Source organism: Gymnoscopelus braueri (assembly GCF_963280865.1).
Source record: "Gymnoscopelus braueri genome assembly, chromosome: 7".
NCBI classification, from domain to species: domain Eukaryota; kingdom Metazoa; phylum Chordata; class Actinopteri; order Myctophiformes; family Myctophidae; genus Gymnoscopelus; species Gymnoscopelus braueri.
The window spans coordinates 28,352,076-28,372,988 of record NC_137608.1 but is presented as its reverse complement, the minus strand read 5'-3'; the positions used below and the strand labels follow the sequence as shown (position 1 = coordinate 28,372,988).

Sequence of the window (20,913 nt, the reverse complement as noted above, 5' to 3'; positions counted from 1 at the left end):
TTCCGTCTTGTTGCCTCCCTCCTCTTACCTGCACAGGGTGAATGAGGCCTTGGTTGAGTGTGAGCGCAATGACGCTGAGAGCGTAGTGCCGTACGCTGGACTGCGTGTGGAAAAACGCCTCCAGCACCTGCTTAAGATAGAGCTGCATGATGGAACTGCTCATCCCTGATGAGATGTCCCCCATCTCCTTCAGATCCTCCTGCTTCTCCTGCTTCTTCCCTACAGCGGCACAGAACAAAACAGGACAAAAAAGACTTGACATTAAAAAAGCAAGACATAACATAATATCAGTATTAGGTTACCTTTTGTGATGTTACCCCAGTTTAACAAAATATTGCCTGGAATAGTGTTGGTTTCCTATGTTGCTGTGGCATAGAGGAAAAGCAGCATAGCTGTCCCCAGTCACAAGGTTATCCTATTACATTTAAACCCTATATATACTTTGTTCACCAGTGTCCCCCAGGGGTCTATAGTTGGTCCCTTCCCCCCCCCTCTACACAAAATCTCTAGCCGATCTGCTATTTTCGGCAAATGTTCGCTTATGTTTCCTTCAAGAATGGGGATGCTAGGGTTCAAGAGGTTATTTATAATCGGGCCTGTACGTACAATCTCTGTCGGCATCCTGCATCCGTGTGTCCTCCTCCTGCAGGTACGTCTGCAGGTTTTTGAGGATCTGGATCTTGAGGTTGATGGAAGAGCTGCTGTCTGCCAGAATACCGTTGTACAGGGATTTCACCTCTTGCTCAAACATCTGGCTGGGATGCATGATGACGAGGAAGCCTGACAGCAGAGAATGACATGAGGAATATAAAAGACACTATTACTAAAACCAGGTAATTAAGGGGCATACTACTACATGTGTTACTAAACAAATTAACGGAATTGATCGGTTTGACATTTAGCATATTTTCCAAGAAAGATTTTAATAAAACCAAATGGAACCAAAAAGGCTGAACTGGAGTTGTTTAATCTGTGGTTACTGAAAGGGAGATGGATTATTTATTTACACTTAGTACAAAAGTGCAATTTGCAACAAAAGCTGACATTTTTAAAGTGACAAAAACTGAAAGACAGTTAAAACACTAAACTTAAAAAGACAGTTAAAACATTTGAGATTCAAACACAAAATGACACTGGCACCATAACAAGTGATCAGTGAGTTCAGTTGATGAGCAGGCAGTTAATGTATCTGCAAAGAAAGATTTGCAAATATCTAGTATGTACTTGTCTCAGTGATGCCATCACACATCCGTGCATGCAAAATAGTTACTATAATAAACCTTTTTTTAAACCGTCAACATATACGTGAGGTATTCATTTCAATAATCCAGATCAATCAGATATTTGAAGACATTCTTCTTACCTAAGCCAATGATGGCTTTGGACTTGACTTCTTCATCCTCATGTTTGGTGAAGTAAAGCAGCAGCTCCAGTACCTTCTCTTTAATCACAAACGCCCCCTGGAGACAGAACAAGTACCACAGCCACGTTAGACAGTGTTTCCTCTACAATGTGTAGTGCCAGTGATAAGCTGATGACATTTGGTCATTTATCCATTTCACATTCTTCTACTGTGGCGGTGAAAAAGTGTTGTGAGACATGTCACTTGATAAGAATGAGTCACCTTTGTCGAGGGACATGTCACAAGGCACTTTTTTTCCGCTGAGCATAAATTAACCCATTTAGAACTGAGACCGATTCTACAAATGTCTTCTAAACCCTAACAGTTGTCTGAAAAAACTACTGTTGCTATATCAGTGGTGCTCAAACTTTTTCATGTCAAGGACCCCCAAAATTAGGCCTATATGTATGTGGCCGCCGACCCCCATCTCAAAATATTTTGTAATGGGGACCCCCAGACTCAAATATTTTAGTCAAAAATGTTCCCTTTAAAGATATATATATTCAAATATTTGCAAGATTTTTCACAAACAGCAGATCTACAAGCTCATAGCTTGTGTATCTGCTCTTTTTGAATAGCCAAAGTATAAAATATGGATAGAGTGGTTACACAGATGCGTTCCTGGTTTGAAAGGGTTAAGGGTCAACATCCTCCTACCTTGTTGGGGCCTTTAAACTCCTCGAGGTCAAAGTCAAAGTGTCGTCCCAGGGCACCCACAGTGAAGAGCGATCGCAGCAAGAAGCACTTGCTGGATACCAACGTGGTGCTGTTAGGATCCTCCAGGTGCTGCGCCTTCAATTTGTTCAGCGCACCTAGGGGGAAAACACGTTTACGTTGGAGGATAAGTGCATAAAAGTAAAGACTAAAAGCCTGATTTATACTTTGTCGTATGACAGGTGTTTCTAAAATAATTATATTTTAAGTATGGATAGACCTAAGCACAACGTCCACACGGACAATTTGACTATTTAAACTGGAATATTGTGGGCAGGTGTGAAGTAATAACTGAGGAGGCTGTTAAGAAATGTGCAACTCACTATAGAACTTATTGAAGCAAGCCCAGACAAATTTGTAGTTGTGAGTGACCCTGTTAACAACAGCTCCAAGACAGCTCACACAGTGCTGGACAACCTGGAAGAAAGACAGAGGTGTGAGTGTCAAGGAGCAACACACTCTTCTTGATATGTAACTTGACTACCCTTTAAATATTAGCCAACTCCATGACAGTCTTGATGGAGAATAATATCCATACACATCTGTAAAAGGTAATCAATGTGAGCATCAATGTACAGTTTTTGTGCCAACTCTAGATGCACACAAGTTTAGAGCATTCCTCTAGAATGGTATTTGAAGTGTACAGGGGTTCTGGAAGAATAAATAAACAAAATAAACAGTACACTGTTCCAGCCTTCCATTGTCTGTGCAATGTGCAGTATTGTGAATAAAATAGGGTTAATATGCAACGGATTATACAGAAAAGCCTAAACAACTAGCTAAATGTGTTTCTGGATACAAACGTTAAAAAAAAACATCTGTGGGTCCGTAAACACTATTACTCTACGGTGCCTTGTCACCCACCGTCATGCCATATTTGATGATGAGCTTCATAAGGTCTTCTTCTATGGTGGCCATGAAGGTCTCACTAGGGTGCTCCATCAGAGGAACCACCAGCTCCAAGATTTTTGCCACGTTACAAATAACCATGAAGTCATTGGCAGTCTGCAGAAAATAAATCATGTCAATTATTATCAAGTTCAACAAGAACGCACTTAGAAATGAGCAGATTTCAACCAACGCCTAATAAGCTCCCATTAGGCGTATGCCGGCTCATTGCTATCCTTCCAATCAGGCTACTGAATAAAATGTGTGGGTACAAGGTCAGAACAATTCCCATTTGTGTAAAGCAGACATGTCCAGTGCGGCCCGGGGGCCATTCGTGGCACGAGGGCAGATTTCACAAGTCCCACGACTTCCTTCCTAAAACGTATTATTACGTATCGTCGTTGTCGGGCAGAAACCTCTCATCTCCATAATTTAACTTTGTGTTTTTTCATAAATTAATGCCCTACTTGATCATCCTACAGTCACACAAAAGCATCAAAAATAGCAGATCCACAAGCTCGAAATGCTAGTATATCTATTTTCGGACATATGACGTTTCCACCCGACAGACGATATTATATAGTCATGTGAAATTCATGCGTTTCTGAGTGTTTTGAAATGAACCTGGACAGATGTCTCAGTAGAATCTGTAAGGATTCCTACTGCTTACATACTATTTTCATATTTTCAAATATGGCCCCCTTTGAAAAAGGTTTGGACACCCCTGGTGTAAAGTATATAATCTATGCAAGGATGAATAAGGAGATGGAAACAACTTACGTTGCACTTTGTAGTCAGGTAGGGTTGCATGGTCATGGCATGTTTAACCATGAGCTGGGCCCTGATTTTGCTGAACAGGTACAAGGTTGTGATACAAGACACCAATCTTTGTGAGTTTACACCCTTGCTGTCTATATGGGGAGGACAACAATAATATGACAATTAATATTGTTAACTGCTGACCTTTAATTGTATTTGGAACAGAAATTGTTTCAAAACTGAAATGTTTAATGTTCTGGGAAAGCGTTTGGGCAGAACATGTTCAAATTAAAGATGAACTCATGAAGAAAGAGTGGCAGCATTTGAGGTGGTAGTCGGGGGACAGAGCTATGTACCTGAAAGAGACTCTTCGTATTTGAGGATGTGCTCCACCAGATTGTCAACAAGCTGACCACAGGCCTTTTTGGCTGGTTTATAAGACGCGTCCTCTTCAGACTTAAAGAGCTGTAATGAGACAAACATTCAATTTCAGGAGACAAAGACCTGGTGAGGAGTACTACATAGATGTGCTCTGCACAAAGTGATTCCTCGACACAACACATAGTACTTACGTTCTGAAGAAGCTGCTCCAACCAGTCATAGCCAGTGTCTTTGCAGGCAGAAACCTGAGAGAAATAATAAGAGCGTGAGTGACTAAACACCAAACACTCAGGAATAATGAATCCATAACCACAGAAAGGTCTCTAAATGCACTGCTCACCACGTCCGTGATGTTGAGGATCTTTCTTGTCATGGTGTCCTTGTCGTGGGCGGGCGTTGGAGTAAACCACAGCTTCTGGAATGTCTCATTTACCAGTTTCTGCAAAGGACACAGGGCAATGCATCAGGAGACGCAATGACAGTGGGAAGCTGTCATGCAGGTAAATAGGAATCTTCAACTGGCCACATCTCCGAAACCCTGAAAACCAAACCTATCAAAGAAAGCTCCCCCTTCCGCTTGTGCGAGTGGACATATATACCTTGATGCCCTCCTCATCGTTCACCCTGCGGATCATCCTCACACACATCTCAGTGACCTTGCTGAAGGTTGGCTGCTCCAGACAGATGTCTCTCAGGATCTTGATCACACGCTTCCTAACACTGATACCAGTGTCCTGAGATGGAAGAAAAAAACACATATTTCAGACTTACAATAATATAGGGACTAAACAATACACTTAACAAACTCTATAATTAACTATTTCGGCTGCTTTGGTTACACATTCTGATAGATGACAACACAGGCATATTCTGCTCAAATTCACAAGCTAGAAGCCAGAATGTTAATACAAAAACTTACTTTTTTTTAAAGAGCTACAACAACGTGCAATACATACATTTTACCCATAGGTGGCAGTATAAGACCATACAAAAAGCACTGAACTTTTGATGAACTCTTCAGGCCATTTCCATGACAACAGGCAACAATTTCCATGCATTTACCACCAAGGCAGCATGTACAAAGACTAGCAAAACTTTGTGCTACATAACGTTTGCTAAATCAAGCCATCACTGTCACAATTCTCTGCATCACAATGTACCAGTCTTAGACTGCAATGCATATTCAGGGTTTTCCTCATCGTTAAATCCTTTCTAGGCAAGTATTTTTTTTTATCACCAAAAGGCAAATGGACAATAAAAAAAAGCATGCATGTTCCAATTACCAGTATTCTTTCTATGAGCATATCATAGTACTGCTCTGTGAGTTGGGGTCTGCTGAGCACGAAGCGACCCAGAAGCTCCACAGCTGCCTCTCTCACACTGGTGGAGTTGTCCATCAGTCGACCGTGGACACCGCGCTGCATGTCTTGCTGCATGGAAATAGAAGATGGACAATGCAATGCTATAGAATATAATGCAATATCCACATTTTAATAGACTAGCATAGCATATACTAGAGACATCTATGAACAAATGCAATGTTGTATATACATAGAATAAAGGAGGGATTGACATAATGAGAGTCAAATCAATGTGCAGACACAATTCAAGTAAAGAATCATACCCTTGCTAGGATGCTGGGGTCCACGGCCACAACCTCAGACAGACACTTCATGGCTTTAGTCCTGACAGCAATGGCGTTCTCCCCAAGGACTCGCAGAATCTAAACACCACAATTAGGAATATTGTCATAATATATCTGGGATTATAGAGTAAAAACACTGAATTAGGGCTGCAAGATATGGTAAAAAATCGCTTATTGCGATTAATTTTGACAGATATAATGATTGTGATGTGATTCAAATTAGTATTTTAAATAATAGTTTAAAATGATGGTGTGACATTTGTTGTAGTCTATACCAATTAATTTTTTTTTTACATCTCGAGAATACGATTTGTAGGTCAGGGCATCTCTGCAGCATTACAGTACTTTGTTCATGGTGTTTTTCAAGCCTTTTATGTTCATCAAATGATAGCAGCATCTGCAATTTGTATATTGCAAATGGCCATATTGCGATTTGGATAATGGACTTGGCCATACACAATTTAGACAATATTTCAATTAAATGTTCAGTTCTAAACTAAATTCAATGGGTTTTTAATTTGAATTTTGACACTTTTTGCAGCAGCTGTGTCAATATCCTCACTGTCCACATAGTTTGTCAACGGTTAAAACCACTTAAACCTAGCATCCATATTCTGGGGTTCAAATATTTGGCAAACATAGCAGATCTAAAAGCTCACAACACGAAACGTTGTGAGCTTGTAGATCGGCAATTTTCGATAGAGGGAAACAAGGAGGGGGCCTAGTACAGACCCCTGGTCAAAGAAGTAAACGGGGGTTTAAGTGTTTAAAAGTGCCATGTCTTACCTGTGTTAAATAAATATCAAAGCTCTGGGCGAACGGCCTCATGGAGGCCAAATAACGCACGATCAGACAGGAGTCGTCATAGTCCACAGTGTCCGAGTTCATTCTGGGAGAGAGGGTGAGAGACAATTAGGACATGTTGTAGGATAATACAACCATCCAACCCAGCATGAGATTGTAACTAACTGGAACTGAAGTAAAACTGTGATGTGCCAGTTGTGTCTAGTAGAATCAATGAGCTATCAAGTGTGTGTGTGTGTGTTTTGCAGTCATCCTTGCGCTTACTTCAGTGTGGTGAACTGAGCTGGCGAGGCTTTAATGATGTTGCGGAGGAACTTCTTGCGCTTCTCAGCACGCTGCATGATCTCCCCAGTGGCCTCTATGTCCTTGGCATGGTGCGGTCCGTCCGACGAGTCCTCGTCCTTCTGGTTCTGGCCTCTCCTCATGGACTTCTCAGCCTCCGTGGTGGCGTCCCGGAACCACTGAGCGATGTAGAACTTTCTGGCAAACTGTGAAGAAAGAGAGGGCCCGGGTTTCAGATTAATCCAAGTCGAAGGCTAACCGTTTACCATTATTGTTTTAGAACAAAGATCCATGCAGAAAACAAACAAACCAAAACATAAAGCATGGACTCATGTCCTAATTTGTGTCGCAGTATGAAAGGGTGTTATAAGGACTTATTTTCAAGTTGGCACAGTTAGAGGAGTACAGCAGTTCTAAGATTTTTAACTTGACCTATCTGGGGTATAGAAGCCCTTAAATCAAATCACTCTGACCTAACAGGGTCAGTAAAGTTAACATAAAATGAAAAATAAAAGAATTCAAAGGAACTGAAATAATTTAGATATATTCATTTTACCATCTTTACGCTTTATTTCATGTAGGTCAGGGTAGAGAGACAGGAAACCAAGGGCAGAGAGAGGAGAAACATGCGAGACAAGATGGGGGTTGGATTAGAAGAACCTGGGTCCCCAGGCTCAAAAGGAGCATGGTCTGTGCAGGCCATAGGCACCCTATGAAAGATGTTTTCTAAAGTCCTCTAACACACTGCATGACCATGTGTGTTTAAGACACTAGAGGACGAACTGTGCATTACTATTGTGAGTGTGATGTTCATGAGGTCAGTCTGTCTGGCAAACATACCACCAGTGAAGCATCCGTCTCTGCGTTCTCCTCCAAGTAGTCCAACAGGGCCTTCTGGAGCTTCTGTGTCTCATCGTTACCAGGGCTCTAGGAAGACAGAGAACCCAGGACATGTCATTAAACTCCATTTGAAGTACAATGTCCTATAATACTAATAATGTAATAAAAATATAAATACAGATAAATACAGTGAAAAGAGAGAACAGAGCTAAAAAATGTAGCAGCATAGTCTGAACCAGAATTCAATCTCCATGTTTACAGGCATTCTGTACCTCCGACAGGATACGGTCTATTGACCTCTGGTCCATCTTGCTGGTCACTGCATCCTTCCTCAGACGGGCAGCCACTGTGCCCAAGTAGTCTAGAGAGGCCACCCTCAAGGCCATTTCTGTCTGCTTGTTACTGAACTGGTGCACCTGTGGGTCGGTGCATTAGAGAACAGGATGATGAGAAACATGATAAACATAATATGCTACAGTACCCTAACATACACCGAACCCTAAAACCATACATTAAAAAAACACAAGAAAGAACTGCAAACTAAACAGTGCAAATATGTATTATTCCTTTAAAAACAATTACAAATGTCCATGCCAGAAAGAGCTTCTACTCAAATTGTGTTCAGCATTTCACTCTAACAAATATATCATCATCATGTTTCTGTGCCTGGATAACGGCATACAGTATAAATGCAGATGCCATGAGTGAAACTTGACTCCAACAAAGCACTTTCTTTCCAGCATGCACCCCTAGTGGCCATTTGTGGAACTACAACAACAATGGCCCAAAACACACAAGATATTGGGACCAAGTTCCTCACATGGGAACATTCTAAGTCTCAGTGCTTTGGGCCATTATTTAACCCATCTTCCCATCATCTACATTGCTCCTTCAGAAGCAAAATAGGTACCGTAATATGATGTTTATCTGGGTTCAACTACCTTAGTCTAGTGCACTCAACAGCACAAGATGTTAATATTTTGTGCATTTTGTATAATCCCAAATACCAACAATAATATTCAAAGTGACACTTATACACAAATGTGTCCAGTGAATGGTTTGCCAAGTAACAAGTGTAATGGTGACACTCCAGCATTTGCAATTAAAAAAGCGGTCTGAGACCACCAGACTAACCAATAGTCTGCCAAGTAGACTGAGGAGCAGCTCTGCAGCAGGCCACTCTGGTTTGTTGACTGTTGACAGCAGGTCTTGGACAAAGTTCTCAAACAATGGCCGATAGTCCTCCTCTCCCTGCTTACTCCCACATCTGAGAGAAATAGAGGAAGAAGAGGTGGAAGATAAGATGGAAAGGGGAAGAGATGAGGGGAAAAGGCAGCAACGTTGAGATTATTGGTAAAGACGAGAGGGGGTCAGGTCGCAAACAGGAACAATGGGAGTACAAAGTTGAGAATCTGACAAATATTAAAATCGGTAGTAAATCAAATGTCATATAGCATAATTATTTTAAAGAAAAAAGGTTGTGTGCTCTCATTTGATAAAGCACAGACATAAAAAAAAATCTAGGGCAAATTAAATGCTGGTAAAACGAATACATTAATTTCTGATGGAAATCATACAGTAGACGGTTAGTGTTAGTGTTCATTAGACTAGAGCATGAGCAGCCACAATACAAGGATATAAAGGTTTAAAGAAAAAGTAAAGACATTACTTCTTGAGGAAGACTGAAAGGAAGTTCTGAGCGGTCCGCATGGCTGTCTCATAGGAGTTGGTAATCACTAAATCCTGATCATGCTGAGGGGGGAGAAGAAACAACGGGATTAATTAATTAGCAATGCTATACTGCACGTGAGCCTATTTCCACTATGTTTTATTTTTATTTGAAAGCATAAAATTATTAAATTCATTTCTTTGTGTATTTAAGTTATTTGTCATATCTGCCCTGTGCAATTGTTATTTACAAAGCCTAAAAGAAATGTCATTTTTATTTACATGTTCCAATGTTCAATGTCAAAAAACAATTAAAATGATTTATCACAATTATTTGTATGACAATTAATCATCAAGTAAACTTTCATGATCCTGACGGGCCTTTACCTTGCTTTCATACTCCTCCAAGGTCTCCTTGTCACAGGCTAAGTGGACGACACACTGGATGAGCTGAAGCACCAGAGCTGTCACCATCTGGATGTACATTGGCTCTCCCTCCTGGTCCGAGCTGTTCAGCCTGGGACACAAAGGGCCAGCAACAAAACACACGGTTTTGACATCATGATGACGTGTTCACTATGCCATCTTTTCTGAGCAATGAGCATCAGTGTCTTTCTTAAATAATTATCAATGATTCTAGACCGGCTGCCAGCACCGCCTGCATATTTGACAGTATTTCTTCATTGCTGCCTAAGGAAGTGTTAAAAGGATCCCTGGCTAATAAGCCTCATACGCCTCAATACATTATAATGGCCCTCTATAACAAAATGTTGAAATTAAAAAACACCTGAAATATATATTTCTTTCTTTTAATATCTCTTTACTCAAGGGGGGACAACGCCCGTCGCAAGTTGATGATGTAATTTGTTCATGTGTGGTCCAGCCCTTTGGAATACATGGAATGCATGTGCTAATAAAAACATTTAAAATATAGTTTTGATGGTCATATTAACCTTAGATCATTCACAACGCGTCACACTGAGACACTTTGTGAGCTTGTAGATCGGCTACAATGTGCCTACTGATGACAATATCAGTGGTCATTTCAAACTTCTTTTTAATGATGCATCAGTGGCTTCTATTTAAGTGCCAACTTTCCAGGAAAAAAGCTGAAATTTCCATTAGCTTGGAATCACTACAATGATCTCATTGGTAGGCACATTTCCAAAAAATTGACAGCCAACCTCTGAAACAGAGCAAGTAGACTGAAATGTTACCATCTTATAATGAGCAATAGTGAGGACCAATTATATGAAGATAAGGTTGAAAGTAGGTGATGTGTTCCTTTAAGAGTGCCCATCATGCCCCTTGCTTTAGCTGTGGTGAAAATAAACATGCAAAACCAAGTCATGAACACATTAAACCACATACCTAAAGTTCCTGAGGGACCGTTTGCTGGTGGGCAGTCTAGCAAGAGAAGTGAAGATCTCCTCCAGGATCAGTTGCCGATGTTTCTCATAGCGTGAGAAGACCTGGAGTTGGAAGACAGGTGAGGTTGGTCTTAAACTTAGGAAGGATAGTTCATAGAAACTGCTTGATCATCTGTTCAACAATTCCAGGGTTTTCCCTGGCTTTTTGAGGAGCTGTGTCGCTGGTAAATATGGGGCGGGCGGGCGGGCCAGTTTGGACATTCATATTCAATCTCCTCTATTATCATTACGGCACATCGACGCAATATTATATGCTACACCAGGGATAATGCTACTCTGGACTGAATCCAGCTCGCTGTACCACAGAGTGGACCAGACAGGAGAAAGATGGAAGGTCTGGTTCTAAAGAAAATCAACTGTTAACCTGAACAACATTTCAGCCCAGGTAACGAAACAGACCCATTGACAGGCAAAACTTTTTATTAGGTAGATTTTTGTTGCTTGAGCATATCAAAAAAAAAAACTTCTTATTTCCAATTAATTTGGCTTGGGCACTGCGCAAAAAATGTAGGCGCTGTGCCCATTAGGGAAAACCCTGAATTCAATGTTTACAAACATACAGTAACTGATCATGTTGAGTTTGTCTCGGATTGTTGTTGTCCACAGCACAAAAAAAGTTCAGAAAGGAAAAAACATTTAGTTTAATTTAATTGAATAAAAGGAGATTTCAAGTAGATCTCCCTTTGCTTTTAGAAGTTATGAAACACCAAAAAAGATTGACCACCAGTGCTCTGCTATACTTGGCACTTGAAAAAAATTAAACAATACTTACTGCTGTAACCAGTTTGATGGCACACAACTGAAGCTCACTGACATTCTCCACAAAGAATGGAGTGATCCCCATTGAAGAAATCTGGAACAAAGCAGAGGAAATAGATGAGAAGGGAGAAAGGGAAAGAGTAAAATAAGGAAGAAAAGTGAGTTGAGGAGAGATTAGGAGAAAGTCAATATCATATCATCTGCTTTCCATTTAAAGTCTGTTCGGACAAACAATTGATCAAATAATGCCATCATTGTATTGTGTCCAGCAGTTACCTGGAGGATGGTGGTATCTGTGAGCAGTTGAATCTCCAGCAGCTCAGAGACGTTGCTGACAATGTCACACACTTTGTTGTACAGCATGATGATCACACGCTGCTTATGTGTAGAGCATTTAGCTCGCTTCGCTCTGGAACTCAATATACCACCTGTAAATGAAAGAAGTAATTTTCAAGCTTAGTTTATCTGGACAAACAAAGTAGAACATTTTCTGCAACACAAATTTTGCAGACTACTCTGTAGGACCTACTCTGGTAATGTTTTTTGGGTTAATAGCTATATAATAGCTGATCCGTCAAGCTCACTCTAAGTGGACTTGGAATTCCAGGACCAAGAAAGTGACATGTCTATCCTCTCCTTATTTCTCCATTCTTGCTGTAAACCGGGGCTGTGGAAAGAAAAAAAAAGGGCACTTGCTGTTTTGCCCTATTCTCACCTCCGTGAGGGTCAACCCTGTAGACGGGGTCATACTGCGGATACAGTGTGTTTTGCAGGTGAAACTTGCAGTACTGCAGCACACGCTCTATAACGTCTTCAATGTACACGGCCTTGGGCATGTGTGTTGAGGTCATGATGTGGAGTGCAGTCAGACAAGCGTCAGCCGACTTGGTGACTCTCTCCATGATCAGGTCTCTCCAAAGCCTCTCCTCATCCTCTCCATCCTGGTCCTGTGCAGACGTAAAAACTCAGTTAAGAAATGGTTTAACCTTTCTAGTTTTTGACCCGCATGCTATACATTTTGTGCTTAACACATTCCATGCCAGAGTTTAATCTCATAATGTACTCACCAGTGCCAGCGTTTTATTGTTGTTTTTTAGTTTTTTTCATGTCGCCACAGACCTCGCTAAATAAGTTAAAAGTGCGCGTTCATTTGGTTCTAAACACACGGCGGATCCGTGAGAAACGGCCAGCGAAAATAGTTTCCAAATCCGTGCCGCCATCTTGAAGATACAGCCGATCAACGGTAAACAGTGATCAGCGAGGAGAAAAACAACAACCGAGAAAATCGAGTTTTAAACAGGATCCCAGACAGGAAGCGGATACGATCGAAAAAAACGGAACCCGAATAATTCTGTTTCCGACCGGAAACCGGAAACGGAAATGGATCAAAAAAAATCGGAAAGTGCACCTGGGGCAATTTCAATGGGAATCGGCGGTTCGCGTAGATCTACGCGACTGGCACGCTGCGGCTTTAAATAGGTTCGCGTAGATCTACGCGATTGGCATTCAATGTGTTAAAGGAGTTTTTTAATCCATCCGATAAAAATCGTTACACACACCCACCATGCACACTGCAGTCCGATGTGCATTATTCTATTAGCTGCGTATGTTACAGCCTCAAAACAATGCAACATTATAGACAAGATACTGCAAAAAACACAAAAATGTTTACCTGGTACGAAAGTTTTTATGACGGACGACAATTTCGGGGGCAGTGTGTAAACGTGTTAGACACAACGTGAGGTCGTATTTATTTTAACGTACGACAATTTCAGAAGAATAATTCGGGCTCAGTGGGCAAGCTCCTTAACTGTATGAGGAGAAACGTAGTTGAAGTAGATAGAAATAAGAGGAACTCACTGGGTTCATCAAGGTGGTGAGCTTGGATCCATCCTGGATGTTCTTCTCCAGAATGTTCAGTAGCTTAACCAGTTTGTCTGATGGGATCTGCAACAATAGAGAGGAAGTTAGGAGGAGGTAGCCCGACATCAAAAGACATCAAACATCCATCTACCTGAGCGTTAATCTGTAAAACAAACGGTAAAGGGAAAATAAACAGATTGTTGATAGAATACTATGAGCATAATATGCTTTTAAAAGCAAAATGACACTTTGGTAGAGGTTTGGGTTGTGTAGTTCCCTTGCTATGATGCAACTAGAAATATTGGGAGAGATATTTTCAATAGTTACTCCATTTATTAGAAATTGATCATTCAAAATAGCCTCCGGATTGACTTGCATTGATTGCAAGGTCAAACAGGTCTCAAAGTCACTATTTTAGGACATAAACAAATGCAATCTAAGTGGATCGTAACTAAACAAACCAAGCCTCTACCAAAGCCTCATTTTGCTTAAGTAAAGAATAAAAAAACATATATTTTAAATATATTTTCTACTTGGATCTAGATAGTAAATAGTACCCTGCTGGAGATGCCCATGGCCTTAATCTTGGCTGACTCGCTGCCCAGCTCGCTCAACTGGTGTTTGCCTAACAACAATTCCTGAGGGATGTCATCGTCATCTGTTAGAAACACACACACACACACACACACACACACACACACACACACACACACACAATTAGAATTGTTCGGAGTAAATAAAATCAAATACAATTTGATCAATTTTAATATAATACTATATAATAAAATAACACTGATACCTTTATTGAAACCAAACAGGATTTATTAAATAAAAAGCTTTACTTACATGCTACTTTTATGAAACATGAACCATTCAACAGAACAGAATACATCACACAAATTTAGATACAGTTGATGATTGAGACCAAATAACTATTACAACATTTACCATTGTTAAAGTCCATGTCCTCAAGATTCTCCAGTATGTTATCGATACTGTTCAAGAACCTCTTGAACGTTGAAGAGTCCATCAGTTCTTCTTGGGTCAACTTGGGTTCATACGCTTTCCTTTTCTTCTGCTTCTGCTTCTCCTTCATCTTTCTGGCAACTGAGACATCATGACAAAAAACGGCTCTAGGTTTGGTTTGGATTTATAACTTAGATTTGTAGCTTTTGGAGATTCTGTGCGTTTCATCTTGAATTGGAAGATACAAGATCCATTTGACATTCATGCCATATTAATTGCAATAGGAAAAGAAGCATAGCTGTCATGAATACAGTTTGGACACTGACCTTCACTCATGGTGGGTGGTGGTGGTTGGGGCGAGTCCTCATCGGAGGAATCCCGGTAGCGACTGCCTGAGCCTCGCCGGCTGTCTCGGAACCCTCCGCTTTTCCGATGCTCCCCTGAACCCCGACGCTCCCTAGGCTCCTCAGCCTCCCAGGCCTTGTCCCCTTTGTCACGACGATGGCGCTTCCTTGCAGCTGAAAATACAAAAATAAAAAGGTCAGGCAAAGCTGTCAACAATTAGCATTGGGAACCGTTTTGACAGAATGGACAAATAATCAAAATTGACGGGCAAGAGGCCATTCCTATAATCAACCTGCCTAATTAGTGTGGTTTATAAATTATCACATTTCAGGGCCTGGGCCGCAGCATGGCGGTCCAGGCACCCTAGGGTGCAATGCCAGCCTGACAGCGTGTCGCGGGTTCGAATCCCGATCCCATAGACCTTCTTTAAACCTTCTTTAAAGGCATAAAAGACCAAAAACAAAATCTTTTAAAAAAAAGATCACATTTCAGTGCAGATGGGCAAACAACATTGCACACACCATAGCAAAAAGCCATTTTGTACTCCTTGCTATAGTCTTTTTTTCTCCAATACTTGAAAGACAATACAATCTTCAAGTTGAGAATTAAGATCCTCTACTTACAGGACTCCTCTACATACAGGACTGTGAGAAGAGACATTTTAAGCAGATACTCACATTCTCCATTGGCGTCAAAGTCATCATCTGAGTCGACCTCTGCATACTTGGGCTTGTCATTGACAGTGCTTCGTTTCCTCTTGTTCATCTTGACCCTTTCACAGAGTGGCATGGTGGACTCAATTTCTGCCCGCAGTTCTGGGGGAAGGTCCTTCAGAACATTCGGGTCCATACCACCTGTTGGTGTAGACAGGATGTCAAGTTTAGGTCCTCCTATATGTGTCAAATTCAAAACAACTTTGTTAATCCTAGGGGCAATTATTTACGAGCAGCTTGTGCAAAGAGACATCAAATGGCTAAATGTAGAATAAAATCTATAACGTTATGGTAAATATTCTTGTTAAACCATAAAGACCAGATAATTAAAAAAATAAAATAAAACATTCCCAACAATAACAATGGCTGTGAGGACGTGAGGAAGCTGGGGTGAATAGCATTTCTACAACATACGGTGAAATGCTACGCATTTATGCATAGCATCTTCTGGGCAGAAGTGAAAGGACTTGAGGCACCTCAACACATAATTCCAATTTGGGGTTGACTGGATGGTGTGTTTATAATAAATATGCCCCGCCCAGAAATCTCTGAAAGTAATTAGAGGCAAACAACATGAAGTATCAAAACCCTGTTAGATGGTCACACAGAGAAATGTACTTTAAAGAACATATCCAGAAGAAGCCCAAATGCTAGCTGCATTAGAGGATTTGTTGGTTGCATAAATAATTCAGATATCTTTATTTCACTCCGACAACAATGTTGCTGTTTCTATCTTTTACCGTGAGGCTGTGAAACCAGCAGATAAAATACAAGCTCACAAATGTGTTGCGGGCCAGAGGCCTTTCTTGATGTTTACACTTAAAAGGCCCCAACACATTCCTGCCTGATAATAATATCACAATCAAGGAGGGAGATGTACAAAAAAAATATATTGTAAGAGTTTTCCTTTCACTGGCTCTCTGAGTGACCAAGGACATGACTTTGATTCCCCTGCAAGCTGCCAGAAGATCACCACTACTGTACTAATGTTCCACATTATTCCAATACATTATTTTTGCTTTTCTTATATAATTCCTCATTTCTTTCTCTGGTATTTTTTTTACCCTTTATGACTATTGCCAGTAATGTTTTTACAGAAATATTGGTGTCCACTAGGGGTGCAGCGGTTCAGTTCAAACTTCATAAAAAAATAAATCTTTATTTGACTTATTAGCAATAAGAAAAAATCTATTTAGACACATTCCAGTATTTTCTGACTTTTTTTTTTCAAGGAGAATAATTACCTTATATTGCGGACATTACTTTCATTATTATGCTCAAGGCAAAAAAAAATATGTCACTTTGCCTCACACAGGGAAGAGGGGGATATGCAGGGATGTGCAGGGAAGAGGGGGAGATACTGTCGCAAAGAAAAACATCACTTCAAAGTTTAGTTTACAGCAATTAAACATCAGCATTTAATCTCTGCATAAGGATTTAAGGATGTTACGCTTATAACGCTTACAAGAAGAGTTCCTAAGAGTTCCTATCTACAGTCCTTTCTTGGGACTGGTCTGACGGAAATAACTTTTAATGAGCTCCTGCTACGAGTGGTAGGACAACAACAACGTCAGGTAGGCTAATCATTATGCTCATTTATTAATCCGATGGTGTCACCTTATAGGTGACCTATGGACGATCTACAAGCTCCCGATGTGTCGCGACTCGTGATGCTTGTGGATCGGCTGTTTTGGCGAGCAACACCAGCAGGGAATCCGGGAGTTTTGCTAAACCGAAAAACCGAATTCATAAAATTATATTGAAGCGTACAGGGCCGAAACCGAAAACCGCTGCACCCCTAGTGTCCACACAGAGGGATACTAAGAAGAAAGTTTGTTTAAGTCAGAGCATGAACTGTAAAAGACATCTCAATCTGTACAATCAAAGCAAGCTTGTAAGAGGGCAAAGTTTGTTTTGACCAGCGTTTTTACTGTTTGCTCTCGTCGCTTACAGATGGGCTTGTAGATCGGGCTCCAGGACAAGGCATAGGCAAATGCTGCACAGTAAATGGCCACTGATTAATTATTCGCTACGCCGGTTGTTGGATTTTACATTTCAACTTTGAAGAAGAGAGGGTGCTACACAGCGCAGCCACACTCTCTCTCCAACACACATACGTTACAGACACTTTAACACGAGAGGGCGATACACAGCATTACAAAAGATGGAGAGATTGGAACAGAAGTTCTGTGTGGAACAATAATGAAATTAAGTAATTTAAACAAGGTCAAATGCAACTGTGCAACACCAAATTGGCCTACCAGTGGCTACCACCACAACTCAACAACACAAATGCACATTTGAAGATATATCATATCATAGCACTCAAAACACCAGATTGATCTATACACAGAGCAGTAGTTGCACATTTCAGAGAGCTCAACACTGCTGGTAGCAGCTATTTGATGACACTCCAGCTGTCAGTTAATCAAGAGCCCTAGTATCTGACAGTTTTGTTAGTTTTCAATCACAGCACTACAGCAACACAGGTGCTTAGACAGAAACAGCAATACAACATCACAGGCGCTTAGACAGTAACAGCACTACAACAACACAGGCGCTTAGACAGAAACAGTACTACACGAACACAGGCGCTTAGACAGAAACAGTACAACAGCAACACAGGTTCTTAGACAGAAACAGTACTACAGCAACACAGGTTTTTAGACAGAAACAGCACTACACCAACACAGGTTCTTAGACAGAAACAGCACTACACCAACACAGGCGCTTAGACAGAAACAGTACAACAGCAACAGATGTTCTTAGACAGAAACAGTACTACAGCAACACAGGCACTTAGACAGAAACGGCAACACAGGCGCTTAGACAGAAACAGCACTACAGCAACACGGGCACTTAGACAGAAACAGCACTACACCAACACAGGTTCTTAGACAGAAACAGCACTACAGCAACACAGGCGCTTAGACAGAAACAGCACTACACCAACACAGGTTCTTAGACAGAAACAGTACTACTGCAACACAGGTTCTTAGACAGAAACAGTACTACAGCAACACAGGTGCTTAGACAGAAACAGCAATACAACATCACAGGCGCTTAGACAGAAACAGCACTACAACAACACAGGCACTTAGACAGCAACAGTACTACACCAACACAGGCGCTTAGACAGAAACAGTACTACAACAACACAGGCGCTTAGACAGCAACAGTACTACAACAACACAGGCGCTTAGACAGCAACAGTACTACACCAACACAGGCGCTTAGACAGAAACAGTACTACAGCAACACAGGTTCTTAGACAGAAACAGCACTACAGCAACACGGGCCCTTAGACAGAAACAGTACTACAGCAACACAGGCGCTTAGACAGAAACAGTACTACACCAACACAGGCACTTAGACAGAAACAGTACTACAGCAACACAGGTTCTTAGACAGAAACAGCACTACAGCAACACAGGCACTTAGACAGAAACAGTACTACACCAACACAGGCACTTAGACAGAAACAGTACTACAGCAACACAGGCTCTTAGACAGAAACAGCACTACAGCAACACGGGCGCTTCGACAGAAACAGTACTACAGCAACACAGGTTCTTAGACAGAAACAGCAATACAACATCACAGGCGCTTAGACAGAAACAGCACTACAACAACACAGGCGCTTAGACAGAAACAGTACTAAACCAACACAGGCGCTTAGACAGAAACAGTACTACAGCAACACAGGTTCTTAGACAGAAACAGTACTACACGAACACAGGCGCTTAGACAGAAACAGTACAACAGCAACACAGGTTCTTAGACAGAAACAGTACTACAGCAACACAGGCGCTTAGACAGAAACAGTACAACAGCAACACAGGTTCTTAGACAGAAACAGTACTACAGCAACACAGGCGCTTAGACAGAAACGGCAACACAGGCACTTAGACAGAAACAGCACTACAGCAACACGGGCGCTTAGACAGAAACAGCACTACACCAACACAGGTTCTTAGACAGAAACAGCACTACAGCAAAACGGGCGCTTAGACAGAAACAGCACTACACCAACACAGGTTCTTAGACAGAAACAGTACTACTGCAACACAGGTGCTTAGACAGAAACAGCAATACAACATCACAGGCGCTTAGACAGAAACAGCACTACAACAACACAGGCGCTTAGACAGAAACAGTACTACACCAACACAGGCGCTTAGACAGAAACAGTACTACAGCAACAGAGGTTCTTAGACAGAAACAGCACTACAGCAACACAGGCTCTAAGACAGAAACAGCACTACAGCAACACGGGCGCTTAGACAGAAACAGTACTACAGCAACACAGGTGCTTAGGCAGAAACAGCAACACAGGCGCTTAAACAGAAACAACACTACAGCAACACAGGTGCTTAGACAGAAACAGCACTACAGCAACACAGGTGCTTAGACAGAAACAACACTACAGCAACACAGGTGCTTAGACAGAAACAACACTACAGCAACACAGGTGCTTAGACAGAAACAACAAGTTCAAGTTCAAGTTTATTATGTCCCAAATTGGGCAATTTATGTTACAGCAGATAGTAAGAAAATCGTAACTCCAACACAGATAATAGCTACTCATAGCTACCTCCTCCTGCTGCTGTTATTGATGGCACGAATGGAAGTAGGTACAAATGAGAATTTGTACCTATTGTTTTTAGCTACAGGGGTCTATAACCTTTGGCCGGAAGGCAAGAATTCATATTCAGGATTTACACTACAGCAACACAGGCGCTTAGACAGAAACAGTACTACAGCAACACAGGCGCTTAGACAGAAACAGTACTACAGCAACACAGGCGCTTAGGCAGAAACAGCAACACAGGCGCTTAAGACAGAAACAGCACTACAGCAACACAGATGCTTAGACAGAAACAGTACAGCAACCAACACAGGTGCTTAGACAGAAACAGTACTACAGCAACACAGGCGCTTAGACAGAAACAGTACTACAGCAACACAGGCGCTTAAGACAGAAACAGCACTACAGCAACACAGGCGCTTAGACTACAGCAACCAACACAGGTGCTTAGACAGAAACAGACTACTACAGCAACACAGGTGCTTAGACAGAAACAGACTACTACAGCAACACAGGCGCTTAGACAAAAACAGTACTACAGCAACACAGGTGCTTAAGACAGAAACAGCACTACAGCAACACAGGTGCTTAGACAGAAACAGCACTACAGCAACCAACACAGGCGCTTAAGACAGAAACAGTACTACAGCAACACAGGTGCTTAAGACAGAAACAGCACTACACCAACACAGGCGCTTAAGACAGAAACAGTACTACAGCAACACAGGCGCTTAAGACAGAAACAGTACTACAGCAACACAGGCGCTTAAGACAGAAACAGTACTACAGCAACACAGGCGCTTAAGACAGAAACAGTACTACAGCAACACAGGCGCTTAAGACAGAAACAGTACTACAGCAACCAA

The 20,913-nt window shown here is 41.4% G+C and overlaps 1 protein-coding gene across 4 annotated transcripts in view; it reads right to left on the bottom strand.

Moving 5' to 3' along the window:
• nipbla (NIPBL cohesin loading factor a) overlaps window positions 1-20,913 on the bottom strand; it is a 42,914-nt gene that overhangs the window by 4,620 nt on the left and 17,381 nt on the right. For 2 of the 4 annotated variants that reach the window (XM_080434205.1, XM_080434206.1), the window contains exons 14-42: window positions 15,424-15,636; window positions 14,728-14,919; window positions 14,384-14,542; window positions 13,993-14,093; window positions 13,433-13,519; window positions 12,288-12,519; window positions 11,849-12,000; window positions 11,586-11,666; window positions 10,755-10,855; window positions 9,771-9,900; window positions 9,385-9,467; window positions 8,850-8,982; window positions 7,988-8,131; window positions 7,716-7,802; window positions 6,858-7,081; window positions 6,576-6,678; window positions 5,769-5,867; window positions 5,428-5,574; window positions 4,744-4,878; window positions 4,485-4,583; window positions 4,336-4,389; window positions 4,120-4,228; window positions 3,785-3,915; window positions 2,981-3,121; window positions 2,440-2,533; window positions 2,060-2,214; window positions 1,364-1,460; window positions 607-780; window positions 29-219 (exon numbers count right to left, since the gene is read on the bottom strand). In XM_080434205.1, coding sequence (XP_080290331.1) covers window positions 29-219; window positions 607-780; window positions 1,364-1,460; window positions 2,060-2,214; window positions 2,440-2,533; window positions 2,981-3,121; window positions 3,785-3,915; window positions 4,120-4,228; window positions 4,336-4,389; window positions 4,485-4,583; window positions 4,744-4,878; window positions 5,428-5,574; window positions 5,769-5,867; window positions 6,576-6,678; window positions 6,858-7,081; window positions 7,716-7,802; window positions 7,988-8,131; window positions 8,850-8,982; window positions 9,385-9,467; window positions 9,771-9,900; window positions 10,755-10,855; window positions 11,586-11,666; window positions 11,849-12,000; window positions 12,288-12,519; window positions 13,433-13,519; window positions 13,993-14,093; window positions 14,384-14,542; window positions 14,728-14,919; window positions 15,424-15,636 — 3,848 coding nt within the window. The remainder of the gene's footprint in view (window positions 1-28; window positions 220-606; window positions 781-1,363; window positions 1,461-2,059; window positions 2,215-2,439; window positions 2,534-2,980; window positions 3,122-3,784; window positions 3,916-4,119; window positions 4,229-4,335; window positions 4,390-4,484; window positions 4,584-4,743; window positions 4,879-5,427; window positions 5,575-5,768; window positions 5,868-6,575; window positions 6,679-6,857; window positions 7,082-7,715; window positions 7,803-7,987; window positions 8,132-8,849; window positions 8,983-9,384; window positions 9,468-9,770; window positions 9,901-10,754; window positions 10,856-11,585; window positions 11,667-11,848; window positions 12,001-12,287; window positions 12,520-13,432; window positions 13,520-13,992; window positions 14,094-14,383; window positions 14,543-14,727; window positions 14,920-15,423; window positions 15,637-20,913) is intronic. The other 2 variants (XM_080434207.1, XM_080434208.1) reach the window with 1 other exon arrangement.